This window comes from Neopelma chrysocephalum, unplaced genomic scaffold (assembly GCF_003984885.1).
Source record: "Neopelma chrysocephalum unplaced genomic scaffold, ASM398488v2 Primary Assembly neopelma1_97017, whole genome shotgun sequence".
In the NCBI taxonomy this organism is placed as follows: Eukaryota; Metazoa; Chordata; class Aves; order Passeriformes; family Pipridae; genus Neopelma; species Neopelma chrysocephalum.
Window position 1 is genome coordinate 1,810,431 of NW_020925659.1, and position 25,156 is coordinate 1,835,586.

Genomic DNA, 25,156 nt, shown 5'->3' on the forward strand with positions numbered 1-25,156 from the left:
CCGGGCCCCGCCATGTCGGCCGAGAGGCGGCCGCGCTCGGGCCGCGGCGGCGAGGTAAGGGCGGCGGCGGCGCCCGCAGTCTCCTGCTCCCCCCCCGGCTCTTCCCGGCGCTCGCCTGCCGCTCCCTGCCCCGGGGTCTGTCCCGCCGGCCGCCCGTGCGCCTCCCCGGGCAGGGTGCCTCCCGCGGCTCCTCGGATCAGCCTTTGGTTCAGAACAGGGAGAAGAGTCCTTCTGGAAGGGCAGAACCGGGGGGAGGGGTCGCTTAGGTTGGAGCACAGCGAGTCGCTTCCCACCGCTTGGGATGGGGAACCCCCAGGCGTAACTTCCAGTGAGTTTAAGTGTGGGAAGCTCTTCTTGTTCGGGCTGGGGAGTGCTGCAAGGGCAGGTCGCCATCCCAGTCGCTCTAAAGATGGGTGCCCAGGCTCTAAGCGGTGACAGCGGCGTTGTGCACCCCGGTCAGGCTCGGAGGTCTTAGACAGCAGCCTGCGGGCACAGCTGCGCCCTGCTTGTTTTGATGACACGGCAGTCAATACCTCGAGTCTCATGTCGTTGTCCTTCCACATATACATACCCAGTTTAGCCCGATGGTAATTCAGAACAAATGGAAGACTTGCCTTAATAAATCTGTGTTGTGCCAGAAACAAGAAGGCTGTGTAATGCAGTGTTCGTTTTAGGCAGGCTGCCTTAAAGTACAGTTGTGCACTAAGACATGATTGTTACATACTTCCGGAGTTTGATTAGCAGTAATGCGAGTATATTTATGAATTTTAGCTTGTACTGTTCAAATATGAAGTAAGAATTTGCATATTTGCATTTACTGCATCTTATCTTAAGCAAGCTTCTGTCCTTTATGTAACTGACCTGTGTGAGTGTTTCACGATAAGTGAAGGTATTAAATAACTTTTCAGAGTGGTCACATTTTTCTTTAGAATTCCTTGGGGGTTTTTTCACCCTCTTCTTCCATTTCTTTTTGTTGAGTTTATTGTTTTGCATGTTTTGTTAGAAGAGAGCAAACTAACACTTTCCAATGACACTTAAGGTCACAAGACTGAGTATTTTTCACTTATAACATTAATCTCCAAATGCATGTAGCCAAAACCCGTTTTGTTTCTCAGGGCATCAAGTTGTCAGCAGAGGTCAAACCATTTGTTCCAAAACATGCGGCGGTAACTGTGGCATGGTCAGAACCCTCAGAAGCATGTGTCTTTCCTAGGTACTTAACTACATGCTACCCATTTGTTCAGGAACCATCTTTGGATAAGTATGTATATTTTCTGAATCTTATTTCTTGGGGGATTTTAACCTTCTGGTTTTGGACTTTGAATACTCCTCGGAAGTCAAGGCTCCAATAACGTTAATAGTCTAACTGTGGAAGTGCTTCTGCATTGTCTTCATGATTTAGGCTTTTACATCAGTGTTCTTTGGGCGTGTGTCTGGTATCTTGCTCCCAAAGGCCTGTGTGGTTACAGAGCATTAAGGAGGATGTGGTGGTCTCCAGTGATTGATGTGGCTCGTTTGTGCTTTGGAAGGAGCTGAATCCAGTACTTGGGTGAAAGAAAGGTTGCATTATCACCGAGCTGGGCTAGATATAGTTGTATAAAAGGAAGAGAAGGGGTCTTCAAGAAGGCTTCTCATGCTGTAATGCATTTAATATATGGGGCCTTGCCTGGATCTCCTCTCCACAACCTATGCATCCCCAGAAAGGCAGTTTTAGTAAGAGTGCTATGGGTTTCTAAAAGTCTTGGGGTTTTTTGTTTGGTTTGCCTTTTGGTTTTGTTGTGGTTTTTTTTTTTTCAATTAGGGCCTAAGAAAAGACACAGACTTACAAAAGTATTTTTAAATCCAGAGCAAACTGGAAAAAAGGCTACATAGTAAGGTGGGAAATAATTGAGTCTTGTAAGAATCTGATGGTGTTACAGAGTTCCCTCATTGCTTCTCAGGACCCCAAGCATTGGATTAGTTATCCAATTACTACAAAGTTATTGGTGTGTCCTTACAAGTACAGCCTTAGTAAACATGGTCATTGTAGGCCTTCATTTTATCCTACAGGAAATGTCAGTATTTTCAACCTATTTTCATTTGTGATATAGATATAATGTTGAGGTGAGTATGGCCTGATGTATGCATTAGGGGAAAACCACAGCATTAGCATTAAATCAAGTCATATTAAAAAAAACAACAAAAAACCAGCAGCAGTATTCTGATGAATGTTTTGCCTTGTTGGAGCTGGGACATAGCTATATTTTTGAGTCTTATTTAACGTTTATTCTCTGTATAAATTGATTATAAGCATTGTTTTGACTACAGTATATCAGAATTGCAACACTCAGTATGAAATGTGTTATCTGAAGTCTTCTGTTCTGATGGGAAAGTTTCTCTGTCATTATCTACCCAGAATTCCAAGGCTGGCCACTTCATAGTGAACAGCTTTAAAAACTAAATGCAGCTTTCTTAACCTCAGAAATTTCCATTTTCCCTAATCAAATCTGGACTCAGTATATATTTTCTGGACTAAGTGTGGATGGAAAGTGAAAGGGAACTTTTGAGCATATGTTTGAAGGGAAGAGGCATGCCCCAGATGTTGTGTTTTCATAAATTGTTGTGGTTAAATGCAGGTCGGTTAATTATTATCTTACAAGTCTACGTCATATTTCAAACATGTTTTGTACTCCATAAAGTGATATACTCCTACTTTGTTATTATGGCATTCTAAGATAGGTTTTAACGTTTATATTTTTGCAGTCAACTGTGTGACTCATGTCCTGTCATTACACTGTGCTTTTGGTTTGTTTCACAAGAAAAAGCCTACTGAAAATAAATATGAAGAATCTTGGTACCCTGAAACAGGCACATGAGAACTATAACCTCAAAGCAGACTTGCTTTGAAACGTGGAAATTGATAACTTCTGTACTTTAATACATTTGCTCAACTGCATGTTTTCACAAGACAAAATTTATTATTTTTAAAGAGATGTGTAGCAGTGAGTAAATGCTTAAGTGAAATAACATGGAATAGTTTTCTTTTGAAATAGAGCTTTCTTGTTAAACAAACTCTTTAGACTTTAAATTATATTCTTTAGCCAAGGTTAAACAAATTCTTTAGCCAAGGAATGATGTGTTTGTCTAGGCAACAAGTAGATGCTGAAGACCTGCACCAGGATGACTTTAATTTCTTTCTCAATGTCCATCACACAGTGGTCTGGGAGATTCTGCATTCCGTGAATACTCCAGCTCCTCTTACCCACCTGATGTTGTGGCAAATGCCTATCCAGTAGCTGGCTCACAATATCATTCTAAGAACTCAACCCACTATAATGGTTCAGGAATAGTCAGTGAATCTTCTGAGCAAACATATCCAATCAGACAAGAAAATAAGAGTCTTTCAAAGGTGAGCAAATACGTGTTTTTTAAAAGTGAGTATTCTTGTCTTAAATTGACTTTATAAATGTGTGGTTCCTCTTTTTAAAGTGAATCATCGCTCTTGTAGTGATCATGAATGGCATTTAAAGTGGATAGTAGTGTAATGTGCCCACATTCAGATTATCAAAAGTTCCTGGAATTCTACACTTCAGATTAATACAGTTTTTCATGCAGCGTTTCTGGAACATGAGAGAAGTTTAATTCTTTTGTTTTTTTTTTTCCTCAGCAAGCAGCATCTAGGGGAAAAAAGAAGGCCATTCATATGGGAACTGTGCTTTCCATTGTTCACTGTTTGGGCTTGGGAGAAGAGGGGAAGGGCTATTTTTGAGTCTAGTGGCAGCTTCCATGAACCTGAGTTAAGAGAGACCTGCTGTCTGTAATCAGCTGTGTGACTGCTAAGTGATAAGACCACCTGTTGTTGAATGATTTTTAGGAATTACTACAGGTACAAGACAATCTAAAAGAGAGTAGGAACTTGTGGTACTGTGGAAGTGGAAGAAAGATTAATGTTAGAACAGTACTCTGTCAATGAAAAGTAAAACAGCTGTTCAGTAGACATCTTCCACCATTTTTTGTGTATGCCTGTTTGGGGATAAATTTCCTGAAACTTGGATAATATTTTCCAACAAAAAATAGACAAACTCCTCAAAATATAAAGGGTTATAATGTATTATCTACCCATTTCCCTCTGTGGTTAGACATTGTGTCTCTTAGATTTTTAGGGCTGCTGTTGTTTCCACCAGTAATATGTTGTTTCATGTAAGCTGTTCTCCAGTCACATCCTTCTGGTTTGCCTTACTCCCCAGGCAGAGACCTGGTAACTTCACTGTGGTCAAACCTGTGTAGAAAAGTTGTAAGATTAGGTCCTAAGCATGCATTACTAGACATAAGATACAAAATCTGGACACCTAAAATTGTTAGTGTTCTTGTTGAGAGAAAAATTAGGCACTGAAGCTGTGTGGGGAGATGATGAGCTCAGCATTAGGGGATGTAACATGAAGAAACTTCATTAAGTTTCTGTGAGGAGTTCTGTGATCTTGTAGTGGCTTGGGCTAAGCTGTGTGCTGTTTGACAGTCTTTGTCATTGTTCCCTGTCATTTATTTTTTTGTGAACTTAAGAGAAATGATTGATCTTTGCAGCTTTGCATTAATTTGGTCACGTCTCCCAGAGCTTTAACAATTTAGCTTTGGAGATCAAGAAGTGCCTTGTCCTCCCACTCGAAAATATAATTTTGCTGCCAGACCTACTTTGAATTTAGTCCAGCATCCTGTAATCAGAAGGTTAAACCACTTGTCTGGATTGGTATAGTATAGTTTGCATAGATGTGTGTATTCCTTGCTTGCCGTACTAATTCCTACACCCAGCTCTGCCAAACTGTGATTCCTGGAGGAATCACAAGGCTTTCATGACTGTACAGTATAGGTGAATGTGTGTCCTTTGCAGGGATCATATAGATGTGTCTTTTCTAACTACTTTGTCTGCTCTGAGATTTTTGGATGTTGGGACATCAGTCTCATAAGTTTTGCCTGTAATATGTGATTTAGTCAAAAGATCAGTATGCTTTTAAGATTTTAACCCTGTTCTAGAAGAAACTAAGTTTTAGAAAATCAGATTGGCTGATTTAATACCAAACAATTTTAAATTATTGAAAATGCTCTGATTATTGGGGTCTTAAAAGTGTAGTTGGGTAGAAGCATATGGAGTTACCCATCTTGCATGAGCTATAAATAAGTGCTAAAAATGGCACAGTTAACAAGATAGATGAAATTAAATAACACATCTCTAACTGGCTGTTCCTATTTTTATTGGTTATTTGTGGTAATGGTATACTAACTATGCTGTATTAATTTGGTGGTCAGGCTCCAGATGGAGAAGTGGTTAACTGTAACTCGAGGCAGACTTGCTAACTTTACGAAGTTCAAGTAAAATCATCTAAACATGTCACAAATACTTGCAGCAGAGGAGATCAAAAGAAAGTGAGAAAAAATCGGACAAGAAAAGGCATGATGGAAGTGACTCTTCAGTCAGAATTATGAACAGGACTTCATTCCCAACTCCTGCATGCAGCAGAGATTCCATGAAGCCAGGTACAAACGTGTCTTTTGGTTATAAGTTCGTGAGATAGATGTAAAATGATTGTCTGTGCTCTAGCCTGCAGTTTGAGATCATGTCTCTAAACCTAGAATAGTTACAGAAAAAGGTACCTTTCCTGTGTGACTGTTTTGGAGAAGGGTGACTTAGATCTTTTGCTGATTGAACAAATTACCATAAACTGATTCAAAAAATTTCCAAAACAAGCCTCTGAATTTACAGTTGCTTGTTGAGTCAGTATTGTGTATATATTGGTTATAATTGCTAGGTTTTTTAATTTAATATGAGTGTGTGTAGCAATAGTGTACTACAAAACGTACCTAGAAATAATCACAAGCAAGTTTAATTACTCAGACTTTACTTGCTTTATTCAGACAGGTTCAATAAAACTACAAACAAGAAGTCAACTCAAACTCCAAAACCAGAGTCTCTTCCTGTACCCACATTTGAAGCTAGCATTCTGGATTTCCACATGTCACAGAGTTTGGGAAGCAGTGAAACACTGAATGTACAGCACAAAAGTGCACCAGTAAGTTCAGTGGGAAGTAACACTACATGCCTTAGTCAACCTCAGGTGTCTCTTTTGCTGAATACAAAGGATAGCCAATGCTTTCATGTTGCAGAACTTGTAAAAATAAAACTTGTCCGAAGTGCAAGTGTTTCTGAATGCAGGTATTTTGTGTTCAGTATGGTAGTTTAAGAGCTAGTTAAGTACCTTGCAAGCAAGGAGTTTCAGAGCTAGAGGCTGTAAGGTTCTTTTTGTAGGTGGTGATGTCAGTGCTTGCTGTCTCTCACCTTTTCTTTGTCTGTGCTGCCAGTAGGTAGAGGAAAGCCAGGTACCCTTAGAATGTAGATTGGTACTGCTGTAGTCTAGACTTCTAGATTGCCTGTACAGACCACATATATTCCTAAATATATATTTCTTAGGATCTTATTGTTTTCTCTTTCACCTGGATCACTTACTTACCCAGTAAGTAACAGATTTAAGAAAACAAAACAAATCTGCGGTGTTGTACTTAATTGCTTTGTGCTAAAGGATAAAAATAAGAAACTGAATTCCAGAAGGTGAAAAAACATTGTTGAGATGTAAGGATTTAACTTTGTTCTTCTTGATTTCCTTGCTTCCTTTATTTAGTAAATAAAATACTGCTGTATTCAACAGTATGTCATACATATTGAATCAGAGTTTTCAGCAGTGATAAACAATTAATAATTTTGAAGGATCCAAAAGGAATAATATTTCCAGTGCTTCTGAGTAGAAAACTGCCTGTGATGGAAAAAAGACCTTTCTGATATCACTTGAGTTTCCTTTTTCATTACTTATTTGAGTTTGATGATGGACTTTTTTTCAAGTATGCTAAAAACATTAAAATATTTTATTGTTTGTTGTTAGATCATGTTTGAGTGCTTTTGTAAAACGTAAGAAGGCATCTCTTCACACCAGTGAAGAGACATCTGCTTATATTTTGTAATGCTGTAGGGTTGAAATGATCAACAAAAGGCTACAAAATTTCCTACACCTTTGTCTGTGGATGGGTTGAGGATTTTTTAATTTATGGTGGGGTTTTTTTGTGTTTAGCTTTGTTTAGGTTAGTGATTTTAATCCTACTTGAATGATACCTGACTACTTGTTTTACAGGAAGATACTTCTGCAGAAAGCAAAGCTTTGTCAAAAACTTTAGATGGAACAGAAACCAATTTCATTCCCTCTTCATTTGATGGTAGAGGTAAGTGCTCCAAATGCAAAATTATTTGCCTGTATTTTTTACTGCTTGCATCTCATCAGTTTGGAAAACTAAAGTGTTCTGAGGAGCTGTGGATGTGTATAGCAAAAAAAAAAAAAAAAAGAATTAAAGAGCGAGTTTATTACAACAGAAAAAAAAAGCCCAAACAAATTAAGTTGTATCACTTTCTTTCAAATGAGATGACCACTTACTGCTCATTGCTTCTCATAGATTTCATCAGCTGGGATTATAGAATTGTGGAATCATTTAGCCAGCACCCCCAGGCCCTTTTTCCCCAGGCAGCTTTCCAGGCAATCTGCCCCCAGCAGAATTGTGTGAAGAAGGTTCTGTTCATCAAGACTCTGTCTTGGAGGCATCAGTTGCATTAAGTATTGGGTTGTCTTAAGTGCCTCTCACTGGATTTCTGTGTATACAAAGATGTGCACTGGTCTGGACAGTTTAGTCCTTATCTTCCTATTGGCTTCGGTAAGGATTCAGAAAGGACAGGTTAATCTACTGGCATGTCTTGAAGGGCCCTCTAAAGATAAAGGTATTTCAGAAACTTTAAAGTTGTGTGGTAATGTTATTTTTTTTTTTTGTCACACACTATTCTCAATTCCTGAGAAATTGTCCTGTCCCTGAGAATAAAGTAGCAGTGTCTGGTGGGTTGACCTTGGCAGGCAGGCAGACTCCCACCCAGCTGCTCTCTGACTCTCTCTCCTCGACAGGATGGGAGGAGAAGGTAAGATAAAAAAGCTTGTGGACCAAGATTAGGGCAGGGAGGTTGCTTGCCAGACGCTGACCACAAGCAAAACAGACTCAACTTGGTAAAGATTAATTTATTACCAATTAAAAATGGGGTCAGACGGTGAGAAGCAAAAACAAAGCTTAAAACACTTTTCCCCCACCCTTTCTTCTTCCTAACACCGAGTGACATGGGGACACAGGGCCCACTCTCTTGCCATTTCTTCCTCTGTGGGGCCACAGCTGCCTCCCTATGGTCTGCACCACGGGACAGGGGAATTTCTGCTTCAGCACCTGAGGCACCTCCTCCCCCTCCTCCTGCACTGACCTTGCTGTCGGCGGGGTTGCTGCTCTCGCAGTTTTTCTTATCTTATTCCTCCTCCCAACACCTGCACAGTGTTTTTTACTCTTCCATTAACATGTTCTCACACAGGCACCACCAGCATGGCTGATGGGCTCTACTGGGGCTGGCAGTGGGCCTGTTTTGGAGCTGTCTGTGGCTGGCAGTGTCCGTCCCCTCACAGAGGCTCCCTGCAGCCTCCCCCTGCTACCAAAACCTTGCCACCTTCTAAACTCATTGTGCTGTTTAATTGCTCAGTTTTTCTTATTCTTCAGAAAAGTTCAGATTGTGTTCTGTATTCCTTGTGTGTTAGGAATATTTACAGAATTGATTGTGTCTGAGTCCTTTCAGAACATTGATATCTCTGAGTTGGTGGTGGGTTACATTCTTGTACACTGAAACACATGAAGTACAGTGTAGTTAGTACGATAGATTTCCAAATATTATTTAATTGTGATTCTGTATATAGTGTTGGAAAGTATATGGATTAGTTGCAATTCAGGAAAGCTTTCTGGAGAAATGACGTGTGAGCGTCTTGTTTCAGTCTTTCCTCAGGAGGAATATGGCTCTGCTGTATTTTCCAGGCCTTGATTAATTCATTAATGGTCCTTTTTGTTTTGAATATTTGAGAAATATTTTTGAGACATCTTTGTGTATCTTTTTTTTTTTCCAATGGCATTCCCTGAAGCACCTGCAGATGGCTCTGCTCAGCCACGTGTGTCTTGGGCCGGGGTACTTTCACAGCCCCCAAAGAAAATTATTTCATCACCAGCATCTGAAGGTCTTTCCAGAGGCAAAGGGAAGGAGGATAGTGAACCAAAGGTACTTGAGAATTCTCTGCTCTCGGCTAATTTCTGTAACTGTGATTGGGTCTCTTTACTGGCTTTTTTTTTTCCTAGGTTCTGTGCATTGTCCATTTCCAATGTAGCTTTTAAGAGATAGTACAAAGGCACTTGGTTCTTATTAGAATTTTTCTTGTAGTGGAAAAGAATCACAAAATGTCAAAACCACAGTTCTACTGAACAAAAACTTTCACCTTTTAGACTGCATTTTTTTCAATTTCCTGACCCTCAGATTGAGACACGAAACATGGAACTCTTGCCTTATTTGGCTTGATATTTCCTAATGAAATCTCAGTAGTCCTCATGTGTTCTGATAACAATGCAATGTGCTTTAAATGAGGAATTCTTACAGTAGCTCCGACTTTCTAAGAGATCTTGAATTTTTCTTTGTCCACTTAATGCCCTAGCCTGGATTGATTAAAATACCCTTTTGTTGTGTAAGTATAGTCAGTTGCATTTATTTTGGTAGGTGATACTGAAAAAAAAATTAATTTCTAAAGGTTGTGCCTCATGACTGTTTTTTCAGCAGTCAGAAACAAAAAATGATGCTAGTGAAACTGAGCCTGAAGAAGGTTCAGAAAAGAAGAAAAAAAAGAAGAAAAAGAAGAAAAAAACAAAGTCATCCACTGATGTGGAGAGACCCCAGAGTGAATCTACTACAATACAGGAACCACCGAAGATTGAGGTACAGTGAAGAGGTTTTTATTACTGTTCTTTTAAGTGTGTGAGAGTATTAGAAGACAAGATGATAACACAGCTTTGCACAAATTTAAGTTCAAAACCCTTTTGTCGGGGATATTGGTACAGGTTTATTTCAGCAGCGGTGTTTGTCAGAGGTTACTGGTAGGAAACAGTTGTACTTTTTCAGTTGCCACATATTCAGTGAGCACAGAGGAGTGCAGAGGAGACTTAGCAAGTTTGGAGTGATGCATAACAGATAACAAAAGTCAAATTTCTTAAATTAAAAATATTCTGAAGCAACTGTTGCACAGGGGATGGGGAACATAGTGAGTACTACAGTGTGCCACAGTTTTAAAAGATGTGGTTCCAGTATTACAGTTGTGACTCTCTCACATCTGGAAGCAATTTCTGTGTAACACAGCTGACACTGCTTACATTTCTGGCTGCTAATTCCAGTTTCTTTCCGAATTCATCTATCTGTAATATGCATATTAGTATTTTGATACTTTTGTGTATGAGTACTGCAAAAGCATTGGACTCTCCCACATTAGGGAATTGTTATATGGTCTGTGGTTTAACAGTGCTTCATTGAAGGCCTAATATTGTACAGCATGAAATAACAGCATAAAGAAACCTTCCTGGCTATCTTCTGTTCCGTATGTTTTAACTTGGCACGTGAAACAGAACTCTGTCTACCCAGTTCCATTGTGTGATTCCTTGTCCTGAAATGGCACAAGAAATGACTGTTAAAAGACCTCTTTGTTACAGAATTAGGATTAGAGGCAAAGACCAGCAGGTTCTTTCTTATTTTTGCTCTATGCTGCCACACAGTGCCTGACCTGTGAATGGCAGAAGTCCTGGAAAAGAGTAAAAGGGTATTGGGGCTAATGAAGACAAAACTGGAAAAAAATGGCATAGAATCATGAAACAGGACACACACATTGCACTGAAATCCGTGTTTTGGCAGTGGGGGAAAGTTTTCAGGCCCTCCTGGTTTGCTGGGAATGCTTGTCTCCTCATCAGTTTGAAAAATGGGTGAGATGCTTGAATGGTGCTCTTGAACTAATAAAACAGGAAAGGATCATACACATGGAGCTTGTGGGCACCCAGGAGGTCTGAGAAGGTTCTGCTATGTGCAGCAACTCACCAGAGCAGTATGTTGGATTGCTTACTAGTTTATGCAAGTCAGTCATTTATAGACACTGGTAATGAGCATAAATGGATACACTTGGGGAAGGTAATCCTGTTTTTCCACACATAGTGATAAGCCCTGAGCTAGATACTTTCCTTGAAGAATAAAATGTTGAAGCTGCTGTTAGGGTAGTGCCAGTAGTAGTGGTCAAACAAGCAAACAGTGCTGGGAATCATTAGGAAATAAAAAGGAAAATGGATTATGACAGCACAGAATTTCAGGGCATGTCTGACCTGAATACAGTGTGGATTTTGTTTTCTTATGTTCCTCTTACTCCTTAAAAAAAAATACACATTTGAACTAAAAAAGACAGACAGAGGGCTCCAAAAAGAATCAAAGGTATGAAGCAGTTTCTGTGGGAGGCAAGACTGAATAAACTAGGACTTTTCAGTATGGCTAACTGGGAATCTGACACTGACAAGAAAATAAAAAGGAAATTTTGTTTGATGTCCTCTGGTTCTTACAGGTGATGAGTTAAGAGCAAATATAGGGAGGTGTAACATCTCACCAAGTGCTAGATTTGAATTATTCATTTTGCTACAGGGTGTTGCAAATGCCAGAAATTGATTTGCATTTAAGAAGCAATTGGACAGAGTGAAATAAAATTTTATTCTAGTGGGGGCTGTTTAAATCTGAAGGTACTATGTGTGGTTGCAGATGTGGAAGAGTGTGTTTTTGAAATATTTTTCTTACAGTTTTGGCTTCCTTCCAAGCTTCTTTAAAACCATTTCATTGGTTGAGGTGTGTCAATCCTTGTGCTAAAGCTTCCTGGCTTGGGGTGTTTAAATGAAGCCTTTCAGGCAGAAAAGGTGTTGGTGTGTTCAGTAGTATTGTATCACAGCTAAAAAGGCCTTTCAGAAAGTGGGAGGAGGAACAGTTGAATGAAAACCAAACTGGTGGATCAGGATCATTGTGACTGAGATAGTGGATGTAAAGTGCCCAGTGTAGAGCAAGCTCCAGCCTGTCTGCACTTGGTTAATCCAGGTTCTGCATAATGTATCCTCTACTAATAAAATTTACTCTTCTGTGTAAGCCACCATAATCATTTGAGTGATTTATATGTTTATTTCCATGCTCTAGTACTCTGTTACATACTGCCCTTTTTGTTCTTCACCACTCACGTGTTTAAGGCAGACTTGCACAGCTGGAGACTGTACTGGAAGAAGAGGGAAGTTGTTTGCAAAGCTGTTAAATAATTCGAAGAACACTCATTTAGGAGTCATTTACCTCTAATTATTTGTATCAGCTGATAGCAATAACAAGCTGCTGTTGGGAGCATTTCTCTTAAAAGCTCTTTCAGCCCTGAATTAGCTGCTGCATAGAAGACATAACCACTGTAGAACTCATCATAGTTGGTGGCACTACAACTTGGCTTCTGAATTTTTTGTAGCATGAAACAAATTATGATGAACGTTTGATAAGCAGGGAGAAAATCATCTGAATGTAGGAAAATCAGTTTTGAAAATATGGACTTGATAGTTATCATCTTACAAAATCATCTTTTGATTGATTTGTTTAGGATGTTGAGGAGTTTCCTGATCTGACAGCTGCTTCTGATAGGAGAAACAGGGTAGGATCTCAGAAGTCATCCTTTACTCCTGCACTCAGAAAGCAGTCTGAAGTAAGTAATCTTGCACCATTATGCAAATCAAACGTCAATTATGAATCCAAGATGTTTTTTGGGGGGTTTTCTTCACATGAGTGAAATAAATCCCAAGAATTTGGAAATTCATTCAATAGGGGAATGAATCCTAAACATAAACCACAAGGATTGAAAATATGACTTTTCTTGCCAAACAAATAACATAAATAACAAAGGTGAAATTCCAGGTTTTTGTTTCTTTGAAATTAGTTTTGCTGCTAAAAATTTTTGTCCTTGGCTTTGCTTCCCTGTGATTATTAGTGGTTTTAAAAAAACCCCAAACCACATTGTTTGCTTTGTGTGAGGCAGTAAATTGCATTGACAGGGATGAGTGAGTAACAAAAGGCACAGTAATTGCTCCAAAAAGATTTGTTATAAAAAAAAAGTGCTATACAGATGTGTACCTCAGATGAAAGCAACCCCTTAGCTTTGTAGACATAAGTGGGATATAACCTCTCAAAGCTCACTGTGGAGACGTGATCATTAGGCCATTCATACTTCTGTAACAAAGACTTGAAGATGTAGCTGCCTTGCAAGTTTTTTCTTCCAAATCTGGGAGGGGTGGGGGGCATGTAAATTCAAGTGTGATTAAGTAGCGTGGTGGCTGATAAATCACATTTCTAGAAGGCCACATAGGGCCTTCTCTTTTCCAGGCTGAAAGTTGTACTGCTCAGCTTGGTGTCCTTCACAGACTCGCTGAGGGTGCACTCAGTCCCACTGCCTGTGTTCCATTTGAATTTAATATCATCTTTTCCATGTGTCTTTAAGTGTGTTTTTAAATGTTTTCTTTACCCACCTGTCACACTTTTGTTCTCTAAATTTCAAAGATCCATATCCCTGAAGAGTCTTGTGATGCTCAGTCTCCCTCACTGGATGAAACTCCCAAGGTGGATGGACTGTCAGGGAAGCAAGCTTCATCTTCTGTGTTAGAAAGAAAGAAAGTGCAGGTAAATGAATTCATGTTTGAAGAGAAGTTTACAGCTCAAAATGACGAAGGAAATTAACCTCCTTAAATATAAGGCTAAGACCAAGCTCATCTGGGATTGTATTTGTACTTTGAGATGAGTGACAAGGTTTTCTTGATCAGAAGCAGTTAGTGGTAGTAATTGCTAATGCCCAGTTTGTGATCCAGAGTTCAGGGAAAAATACAAACTTTTCATTGATGTCTGTGATTTTTCTGGATATCAGGAATTTTTCTTTCACCTGTCTTACTTGATTGTGCCATAAATTCCAGTCCAAACTGATTGTCTTAAGGAGCTGGGAACCTATTAAAAGAGGTTCTGACAGAGTAAGACAAGGAGGCAAAGAGATCCCATTATCTTGGGGCAAGGAGGAGAAATGGGGAGTATCAGTGAGGCCACTAAGTAGTTCCATATTGGTGAGTAGGTTCTGGCACAGCTCTGGTGCAAGGTGAGATCCCAGATTAAGACTTAGAAGGTCACATTCTGTAACCTTGTTGTAACAGGAACTATAATGAATTGATCCTCCAGGATAAGGCTTCTGAAAGTACAATATCTGATAGTTGCTTCCTTAGCATATTTTGCTGTGGTAATTTACTCTTTCATAGTCTTTGCTATAGACTGTTCATTTGTATGTAACCTTTGTATATTCTGAATCATTAAATATGAAACACAGCTTTTGCCTTCTCTTCAAAGCAGGCAGATCAGTGCTTATTAGGAGGTGGTGCAAAGATAATGACCTCTCTCTTTAATAAGACATTGAAGATAATGATTTATTTATGTTGCAATCACATACCCTGGAAGACTCAGAGTAGTTTTTCTGTACTGTTAACGAAACCTTAAATTCTGATAAGCCTTTTATCTTTTTGAGAGGTAGATGGCAGTCTGACCAAAGTGGGAGCCTGACATAAAACACCTTTTTATTGAAGGCTTTATACTTTTATGCTTTGTTGCAGTACCTATTCAGAATTGTTCTTGATTTTTTTTATATTTTTGACACTGAAATTGATGTGTATTTAAAGATCATTGAATCAAGTTAAAATTCAAAAGCATTGTGGATAAAGATATCAGCGTGTATATACACTGTACAAAATAACAGTCTTTGCATTCTGAAATGGAGAGCATTACTAATTGATACTGAACTCGTTTAGGAAACATCCAGGAGCAGTGGTAAGAAGAGTCAAGTTCCTGTGCAGTTGGATTTGGGTGGCATGCTGGCAGTCTTGGAGCAGAAGCAGCAAACAGAGAAGTTGAAACAGTCTTCTAAACCTGTGGTGTTTTCAGGTATTTGTTACTGTGAAATTTCTTTCAACTCTGGTTGGTTTTTAAGTATTCAGACATTAAATGTAGTCAGATTTCTGATCTGTAGTAATCTCTCAGTATCCAGGCAGGAGCAGAGTTCACCAGATACAAGAGAAAATGAAGGTTCTTAAAAAGAAAAAAAATAAAAAAAGCATGGCAATCTGAATTGTTTGGAGGAAGACTTGTGAAAAGAAAAATTTTCAGGACAGTGTTTTATAAAAGAATACCTTGTATAAATATGAGACATGTTTGAAATGTTGCTTTGACAGAAATACCAATGTTCCTGGAGGGTTTTGCTCTGCCTTGTGTGTTACTGTTCTGATCTGAACCTGCAGGAAGGGGCTATACAGTAACAAAGGCTTTCTTAATCTCTGATCCGAGAAATCCTAGAGCTGTAACTTGAGTGAAAAAGCTCCTTTGCAAGCACAGGCAGTGTTATTTGGGGGTCAGGCAGCCCACGTATGTTCTGACATACCTGATAACTGTGAAATAATTTATGTTAACAAAATGCCAGGTTTTGGTAATGGAGAGAATCTTTCAGTCCTTCTGGAAGCAAAACCAGGAAGCAGAAAAAAATAGCCCAGTCTTTTTTTGTTATAGGTCCAAATCTAATCTTGGTGATGCTGGTATAGTATATTTCTCAAAAGGAACCATGATTTTTGCTAGAATTTGATGATGATGAAATTTCTCTCCTTTTTGCAGCAAAGCATTCTTTTAGAAATTATTTCAGAAAAAACCTAATCACAGGAGACTTCATCTTGCAATACTTATTTAAAAGCTCATTTAAAAGCTATCACATTAAGAAGCTCAAAATATCAAGCATTGATGAGATTTTCCTTCACTAAGTGAAAGAACTTGTAATATGCTTCTTGAATACTTTTTTTTTTGTTTGCAGTTGATCTTGGTTTGTTTTTTTTTTTTTTTGTCCATTTGAGTAACTCAGACTCAGTGCCACAGAGCTGCTAATAACCAGGTTTTTTTCAATAAAGTTATACACTGTTTGGATTGATGAGTAGATAGATGGTGGAGCACAAAGGTATGGGTCGAAATACCTGTTTTCTAATAATAAATTTCCTGTATCTGAATCTGTTGCAGAAGAGAAATTGATGTGTCATGTTTGTATCCTGGAAGTATAAGGCAGATGTTACTTTAGCTTTATACTTTTTTATATGTTCAGTGCACCCATTAAATTGGTGGGTACCAAAATACAACTTTATTTTGTGGAGTGGCATTGTGCTGAACTCTGTAATCAGAAGAGGACAGTGAACAAGAAGGGCAAGGAGTGTGACCACAGACAGGTTTTTTTTCTTAATTCCACCTACTACCTCATGTCATAAATAATATCTGTGAAAGCCATCAAATTCAGGAGCCTGAGAACTGTGAACTTGAAATGATAATGTACTCAGTGAAGGAAATATCACATATCTGCTGGATGTATGCTTATGTATTTCCTCAAATCCAGCTTCAATTATTGTGGTCACCTATGCTGCACATTCTTGTCATTTGCCTTTGATACAGAGCCAAAAAAGAGAAGTTGCAGTGTAGCAGTTCTGTGAAGTAATCTGCTCATGGTAGTACTGCCTGTGGTGTTGGAGGATCAGCATATAAATACTGTGGAATGAAGATGACTTAAGACAAGCTGCCAGAATATTTGGGTGTTTTTTAGGGCAGAGAGGTTGCCTGAGTCACAAAGGTGTCAGGCTCGTTCCACTGACACTTACCTCATCCTCTTAATTGACTTGCTAATGTAAACTGGTTTATATTGCAGGAAACTGAAGTTTGACAAAGCACTGTCACAGGATACAGGAATTCCTGCTGATAGTGAGGGAGAGTAGTTTTTAGGGTGTGAGGCTGTGGTTTGGAAGATCCAGGTTTAGTCATTTGTGCAGTCATTTAAAGCTTCTGTGCTCTAAACCCTCTGAAAAAATAAAAGTGAAGTAGACATATTCTGGGAGCTGTGTGGGTTAAGCAAAAGAGACACAGCTGTAGCTTTGCATTACTCTTTACCCACATGCAAATGAACTTCATCCAACTTCAGCATAAGGTGTAACAAAGGGTATGTGTAAGTGCTCAAGATTATTTACAGCAAGTAAGTCTAAAATCTATAATACTGCTACCCAGTATTTATCTTAACACAGTACAGAATCTGTGGAGGAGGAAATGCCATTACTATGAAACATGGAGATTCCTGAAGGTTTACCAAACCAGCATGGCATGATGTTGAAGGTAGCCTGGACTGCAGTGTTTTGTCAAGTTCTGCTTTTGAGAGTTCAGGGACTGAGCCTGTGATTCCAGGGATATAATAAAAGTAAAGGACACATCAGTCTTCTGGGAGGAGTATCTTTTTAAAGTTTCATGACACTGGATTGCCTGTAAATATTCTTAATAGTGACACAACACAAATTTGAAATGCGTATGCCAGTCCTAAACTTGAAGTTGGATTCTAGTTTAGGTATTTGTTACAGTTGCCTGATGCAGATTTTTTTTTTTTCTTTAATCTCAGTTGGTGGTGCCATACCACTGCTTTCAAAGGAACCTTCTACAGCCACCAAAAGTAACCGGTTGAACCAAGGAAAGATGCCTCATAACCCTCTGGATTCCAGTGCTCCCTTGGTAAAGAAAGGGAAACAGAGAGAAGTACCTAAAGCAAAGAGACCAACACCTCTTAAAAAGGTCTGCATATTTTTTACCTTAATTAGTAAAAAATATGGGGTAATGTAAGTTCAGTGTTACTTTGAGAGTCTGTTAAGCCCTCTCCCATGGAGATCTGCATCTCAGTGTCCACTTATCTGAGTTCAGTTTTAGCTTTTCTTGGTTTCAGAAAGGGGTGGGGCTTGAGGGAGAAGAGGGTGGCCTTGCTAACGGCATATACAAACTCCCCAAAAACACACTTTCTCACTTAAATCAACTGGTAGCTGAAGAGTGCCACTACGAAAGTGTCCACACATCATTGGTACAGGGGGACATGCAAAGAAATATTAACTTGTTTTGGCAAATATATACTTATTTTCAGGACTGGGGAGAATGGATCAAACAGAGGCAGTGTTTGATGTTTCTGTGCTCTTCCAAGCCAGAACTTCAGCTGATTCTGCAGCAACTAGGTTTAGGTCTATCTGGTGATTTCTCTTGTATCTTCTCTCTTTGCCCATTCATGTTGTTTCCTGTCTATACAGTGGATATTTTTTTAACTTTAGTTCTGCCCTTATAGTTTATCCCTAGTAAATATTTTCTCCACCCTTACACTGATAATCAAGGTAAAAGTCCTTTTCTGTGTAAATTTAGGAACTATCTTCCCTTCTTTTTGTGTGCAAATAGAGAAAATAAAGTTGTAAACCATAAATGCCAGTGATGAACCTCTTTACTAACAGCCTGTATGTAAATATGTGGTAAGAGTAATGCTTTGTTATCTGTGTGACTTTGAATTGATTTGGTTTTGATACATCCTTTTAGATCATTCTGAAAGAAAGAGAACAAAGAAAGCAACAGCACCTCTTAGAACAGAAAGCAGCACCAAAAGATGAAGACAATGTTTGTCAGTCTGCAGAAAATATTACTGAAAACGAGACACTGCTACAGGATAGTCAAGCAGGTATCTTTCAAGAGAAGCTGTAATACAGTACATAGCTGAAAATTTGAGAGTGAGCACATCTAGTACTTTTGAAAATTTGTACCAAATACTACCAAATGAAAGCTGTAACCTCAGAATTTTCTAAGATTCATCTCAGACTTATCTTGACTTCAAAGTGGGTCAAAGCTCATAGTCAGTGTAGTTGGGTAACAGGGACTCTGATTACAGTTTCACACTTCTCCACCTGTTGGCCTTATGATATGTTGTAATGAGAGTTCCCACGTGCCTCTGGCAATTAATGGAGTTTGAAATGAGAAAAAAAACCTACTGAAATAAAAAAAATGCTTGACCCTTTTCCCCACTATCACAGACTGTTGTAATGCTGAAACTGTGATTCCTCCATATATATTTGACAGATTAATCTCTTCATAATGCTGTTGATCTGTTTTTTCATTGAAATATCTTCATTTACTTGACAGCTCTTCCTGTAATGCAAGTTGCTGAAGGATTTCTGGAGAACACAGGGACCAAGGAATGTAAAGAAGGTTCTATGACTTCAAAGCAGCTAACCACCAATCTTCCAAAAATCCACAGCAGGAATTTTAGAGAGTAAGTATGGGTTGTGTTGATGTCTGATTTTGCACAGTACCACCAATATGGCATTTCTGAAACAAGGTAGTTCAGTTGGGTTCTCTGCAACACTAACTGGAGTTCAGACTGAAGGCTCTAAAATTATTTTCTTTCAGTTTTTCTCTAAGCTGACACACAAAGAAATGATATGCAGAGAAAAGCATTGTAATTCTCACTTGAAAATGTATGTTCCTTGAAAGAACAAAAATACTAGAAAATCGTTAAAGGCTAAGGGAGAAAAAGAAGCTTCTGTTAAGGTGTAAGTACTTTATTTTAAATAATGGAGTAACAGCTTAAGTAGTAAGGTGCACTACTTTATTTCTTAAATACTATTTTTAGAAAGTAGTGTTGTTTCATACTGCCAGATCAAATGGCAAAAATGTAAAGAATGTGACTAACCAGACAACGTTTTCATGTTGTGGCTAGGCAGAGAAATAAAAGGAATATTTATGACTTATTATGTATAAACACTTCTAGTTTTGTGTGACATGCCACGTATACGTTTCTTTGTAAAAGAAGAAACAGTCATTACTGTTTGTGAAGAGGTCAGAGATCCAGTCATGACAGCTTAAAACAGTTACTTGAGGAAATCAGCTTTTTAACTTCTAGTTCTCCTCTCACAAAGGCACCACTGCATCTAATAGTAGGGGTTAATAGTGATGCAGCCTGGGTTGGCTCTAATTTAACTTATAATTGCCATAACAGTTACTTAATTTGTGTCTATGAAACAATGTTTTACTAAGAGCACTGTTTGGATTGAATATGTACAGCACAACTCAGTCTTAGCTATTACAGGATGTAGAGCATTCAGTTTAGATTATTTTCTGTCTCTAGATTAGATTTTTAGTGGTTTTAGTAGATCTGTCTTCAAGACTTACTGAAATCAACAGGAAATATTAAATAAAAACTCTCGTAACTTAAAAAAAATTCTGAAATAATTGTGTCTCTAAGATCCAGGATAGATGTCATGATCTCTTCTCATAATCTTATGTGAATTTGCCACTTGCCATCTTTCAGTTGGCTGTGCAGTTGATATATCTTTAGTTTTTCTCTTCGATACTCTTCTTCACTGAAAAATTCTTTGTGTAAAACATGGGGTGTGGGGAAATAATTTATAACTCTGATCTTTCCTAGAGAGTACTAGAAGGATGGAGTACATCAGTTTCTATGCTTTTGTTATGAACAACACAAAGCTGTAGAGTGATAAGTGAAGTTGGGTGACAGACACAAACGTAGGGAAGAGGAATTTGATCCAGTTTTCCATGTTTGTTACATGTAGCCTTGAATTTGCAGAAATAAGTTAGAATTTTATACCCTGGTTGTGTCAAAATAAATGCCCTCAGAAAAATGCTTCAGTAGAAAAAGATTTGCACACCTCTATCTACTGGTATAAAAATATATGTAGTTTTATTGTACATGTGTGTATTTTTAGTGTAGTTTGATGGGGGAGCCAGATAACACAAGTAACAAAACTTCCTCCTCTTAAGTTCTCAGAAACTGAAAAGAATCTTAAGTAAATTTTTGTTTTCATGTATATAGTAAGTGTGTTTGGAGTGGAAATAGGAAAAAAAAAGCAAAGACATAGAATAGAAGTTACAATTTATATTTTACATATTTAACATATTACATATTTATATATTACATGTGTTACAATTTTAGGGGATTTAACATTTGATTGATCCTTTCTTTCAGTTACTGCAGCCAGGTGCTTAGTAAAGAAGTTGACAGTTGTGTGACAGATCTTTTAAAAGAACTGGTTCGTTTCCAAGATCGCTTGTATCAGAAAGACCCAGTAAAGGCCAAGATAAAACGCAGGCTTGTTATGGGTCTTAGAGAAGTTCTGAAACACCTGAAGCTGAAGAAGCTGAAGTGTGTCATCATCTCTCCTAACTGTGAAAAGATTCAGTCAAAGGGTAAATAAGTTCTTAAAAAAAAAAATATATATATATATATGTTAAATAAAAGAAATGTAAAAGAGCAGACGGTGTACTGGCAGTTGTTATTGCAGGGATTTATTTGAGTAGCCTTTGAAATCCTGCTGTATAAAGTTGCCTGCCTTGTTCACATTGTTTGCTCCTGTGCAGCTGAAGTGTGAGCTGAGTCAAGGCTGGCTGGGATGGGAGAATTTATCTGAGGCTAAGGCCTCTCTAGTTCCTGTTTGGCAGTGCTGCTGCACAAAAGATTGCACTGGCACGGCTGAGAAGATCCAAAGGTTCCTACTGTATCAGTTTCTTGTAGGCCACAGGGTGACAATAAATTGTCAGTGATAGTTTGCTTAAAAGTTGTTGTAATTATTGGGATTAATTTAGTTATTGTATATGTTATCATTGAAATAACTACTTAGCAGGTGGGTCTTTTTTTGATGCTAGATTAGACTGTACTACATATATAGCAAAATATGGAATAGTAGCAGTCTAAGGATAGTGCTAACTAAGAACTAAGAAAAAAAACCCCAAGTTCTCCTCTAAAAATGGAGATCCAACGCTGCTATTGAGATCCCTGCATTTTTTTCCTGTGAAGTGTAATTTCAGAATGGACCCCGTGACCTCGGGATATTTCGTGCCACGTTTCAACAGTACGGTTCTTTAGTTCCAGTCAGCTTGACTGTATTGTCTGCTGCAGGTGGGCTGGATGAGACTCTGCACAACATTATCGACTGTGCCTGTGAGCAGAACATCCCCTTTGTTTTCGCCCTGAACCGCAAGGCCCTGGGCCGCTGCGTGAACAAAGCAGTGCCTGTGAGTGTGGTGGGGATTTTCAGCTATGATGGGGCTCAGGTAAGCAGAAATGGGTCAGTTCATGTTTTTGTTGAGCTGTATTTTTTTTTTTTTACCTGGGAGATGAAAATAGTCTGATTTTTTTTAAGGTTTTGTTTGTTTTCTTTTGCTTTTGCATGTTCTTCCTCATATACAAAAAGAAACAGCTGGCCAGCACTGTTTAAAAAAAATATATACTTTTGCCATATCTTTCCAACATCCTCTTAATCTCTCTCTCAAGTTGTTTGTTTGGTTTTTTTTTCCAAGAGAACTGGTGTTTTTATAAATGCTTATAAATGATGTGTTTTTCATGTCTTCGTACGTACTTAGCTGCTCAGCTTTTATGTGTGAACATACGTGTTCTCAATAAGGAATATTCACTACAGATTTTCAAGGAGATGTTAACACTTTCTGTATGATTTGAACTCTGCTAATATTTTATATTGCTGTAGGACCATTTTCACAGAATGGTACAGCTGACAACAGAGGCCAGGAAGGCCTACAAAGACATGATAGCAGCTTTAGAAGAAGCAGCTAAAGGAGGACTACAAGAAACCCAACCCAGCATCTCAACACTTGAACCTGAAAAAAATGGCTTATCAGAAACTGGTAAACCATCTTCCAAGGACTCTGATGAGGATGTACCAAATTACAGTGAGTATTTACTGATTTGTTTTTTGTTCCATTTTCATTCATGGTGCTCTTCAATCCTGCAGTTTTCAAATGACACCTGACACTAATCGTTATTAAGCTGGGGGAGGGGGGGAGATTCTTTTCTATTATTTTCCCCATGGTTTTATAAATCTGAGGTCAGCTCTTGCTGAGGAATTGCTAAGAGAAAATTCCTCTCTGAAATCCATTGATGGCAGGCAGTACTCATTGCTTTGTTCAAGGAGGTTTAACAGAGCTCTGTATTATATTTCTATTTGTTAAAAAATCCTCTTGGAATTCCTTCTAGAAGTGCATACTCTCTAACTGTGGTTGTAGTGACCCTGTTTGAGATGCATCTTCCTGTCCACAAGTGTTTCACTTCTGGAAACACTTTCCTGAGGTTGGAACCACCTTCAGAGTGGATCCCACCACTGCTAAACTATTCTTTCATGCATCTGCTGATGTTGCATGGTATAAATGCCAGCATGCCTGGGTGCCAGTTTATCTCAGCACTTATTTTGAAGAGGGAGTAGAGAATCAATTTGGACTTTTCATTTTAAGTTTTTCCTCAAACATTATATGGTAACATGTTTGTTGGTTTTTTTTGTTTGTTTTCTTGTCTGTTTGGTTTTCTGTTTGTTTTGTTTTCCAATATCCCCTAGTTAAAGTCTGGAAGAGAAAACTTGAAGAAGAATACAACCCATATGCACTGGAGTTGGAAAAGAGTGCAGCTGCTGACATGGGGATAGTGAATTTGGAAGAGCATCAGTAAATCCATTCTGTTGGGCTTTTATTTTTTTTTTCTGTTAGATCCCTAGGAAAAAGGTAGCAAAATAATAGAATTCTAAGAACTATCTGAATTTAGCCAAGTAAAGTGTTCTGAATCCCATTAAGCAAAATATACACTGGAGCACGTGAGGCACTGGTTAATGTTTTTTATGTTCTATGTGTTTGGCTGATTACTATAGCAGATGCAACAGCAAATTCTTGTAGCCCCAAACCACTTGAAATGGCTTGGCATACTTTAATGGACTAGCATTGATTTTTTTTTTTTTATTTTTTTTTTTTGTGGTGATACAGTATACCAAAAGAATCTGATGGAAAAATCACTTTCTTTGGGAAGCGATTCCTTGAGCCACAAGGTTGGGGCTTGAGGGGAGTTATCCTTTACTTTTAACTCTTGTTTAAAGAACTTCAGCTGTTACTTGATTGTGGGTTTCTCCTTAGTTGTTTTTCTTCTAAATAAATAAGCCTGCTCAGATGGACAGGCTGGCATCAATGTCACTTCCTTCAAGTCAGCAAGAAATTAATTTGGGGCAGGCAGCTTGAGTGAAACTAATTAAGGAAGGGCATGATGACAAAGTTCCCAGTTAGCTCTTCTGTGTGCTATCTTGTTCCTTTGGGCTCACGCATCAGGTGTAAAGGAGAGAGCACAGACTACAAAGGTCTGAAATTCCTGAAGTAAATATGCTCTGTTCAGACATTTTATAAATTTGATGTTTCTGTTGCTGCTGAGACTAGTTTATCATAGATCCTGCTTTTAAGTTAGAGCATACTGAAGGACAGCAAATGTGCCAGCCTGCTATCCTGTCTGTACCTTCTCCTTCCTGAGACTCCTCATTCCTTCAATTTGGGGTTGTGCTGGTATATATATATATATATATATATATATAATGTTAAGAGTTTTTCAGCAATCTCAGTTTGTATCTAAATAGGGAAAATTTATATCTTATAAGAAATAAAGTTTGTATACTAGAGGAAATAAAATTTTAAAAACAAAATGCGCTTACAGTAGTGATGGAGCATCTTAGTGGGAGTGGCCTGTATAAATACTGTTGTGTGCAAGTTGTAGATGTAAGAGGACAAGCCTAAAGGAAGTAATTGGAGGGATGGACATGTAACTTCTGTCAGCTCTTCTGGAAGGTGACACAGATGCCATGTGTGCTGCTGCCAGCATCCCTGAAGTGTGTCTGTAAGTGCTTCACCACACTGAACATTTGTAGTGCAATACTCTGGGAAGTAGCTGCCTTGTGATGATAGAAGTGATACAAAAACTTTAAATAATTTTGAAACGCAAACAATTTTGTAGAATGTAAATTGTGTAAAATCTGTTACAATATATTGATTCTATAAAGAATGGTTGTGTCTTAAGTAAACTCTTCTGGTGATGATGCTTGAACTGTCGGTTTTGAGGAAGAACATCAACAGCCTTCTGCTGAAATGCTCAGTTGGTCATTAGTTATGATGATCTTTTTGTATTAGTTTCTTGTAAGCTTAAATGGAAATCAGGGGTGAAAGGTTCCAGTGACAAAAGATGGTTTTGGCCAGCATGCATCCTTGATCCAGAGGTAAGCTGTGATTCATGCATTTATACTTGTGCCACTCTGATATACACCTAAAACTCTGAAACTGCTAAACCTGGTCATTGCATGGAATGGGGACCAGTTGGTGAAGAAATTGGTTTTTTGACCGTGTTTTCTACTTTGTCTTACTGTAGAAGAACATAAAAAGTCACTTTGGAAATACTACAGCTTGTTCAAAATCTGAGGGAGTTACTTCCTGTTCTCAGAGAGTAGCAAAAAAATTCACTATGAAGTGTCACAGCTGTGTTCA

General features: G+C 38.5%; 1 protein-coding gene across 5 annotated transcripts; it reads left to right on the forward strand.

Annotated features, from left to right (window-relative positions):
• On the forward strand, nucleotides 1-24,694 carry SECISBP2 (SECIS binding protein 2). Of its 5 annotated transcripts, none has more exons than XM_027670970.1 (18): nucleotides 1-54; nucleotides 1,116-1,261; nucleotides 3,196-3,388; nucleotides 5,379-5,508; nucleotides 5,887-6,041; nucleotides 7,152-7,239; nucleotides 9,018-9,142; nucleotides 9,689-9,847; nucleotides 12,555-12,656; nucleotides 13,505-13,624; nucleotides 14,788-14,920; nucleotides 17,442-17,611; nucleotides 18,389-18,527; nucleotides 18,986-19,115; nucleotides 20,829-21,049; nucleotides 21,759-21,913; nucleotides 22,345-22,546; nucleotides 23,206-24,694. In XM_027670970.1, exons 1-18 carry the CDS (start codon nucleotides 13-15, stop codon nucleotides 23,313-23,315), a joined length of 2,520 nt encoding a protein of 839 aa, XP_027526771.1. In that variant the 5' UTR covers nucleotides 1-12; the 3' UTR covers nucleotides 23,316-24,694. The 5 variants fall into 5 exon arrangements, with proteins under 5 accessions (XP_027526771.1, XP_027526773.1, XP_027526772.1 ...); XM_027670972.1 differs by having other exon boundaries at nucleotides 9,692-9,847; XM_027670971.1 differs by having other exon boundaries at nucleotides 5,382-5,508.
• Nucleotides 24,695-25,156: the final 462 nt, after the last annotated feature.

What these genes read in the sequence shown, in the direction of transcription:
- SECISBP2 (XM_027670970.1), top strand. Translation starts at nt 13, where the DNA reads ATGTCGGCCGAGAGGCGGCCGCGCTCGGGCCGCGGCGGCGAG. An exon ending in CTCTTCATTTGATGGTAGAG is followed by an intron (nt 7,240 to 9,017) that starts GTAAGTGCTCCA and finishes AAGCACCTGCAG; the next exon opens with ATGGCTCTGCTCAGCCACGT. An exon ending in AGGAACCACCGAAGATTGAG is followed by an intron (nt 9,848 to 12,554) that starts GTACAGTGAAGA and finishes TGATTTGTTTAG; the next exon opens with GATGTTGAGGAGTTTCCTGA.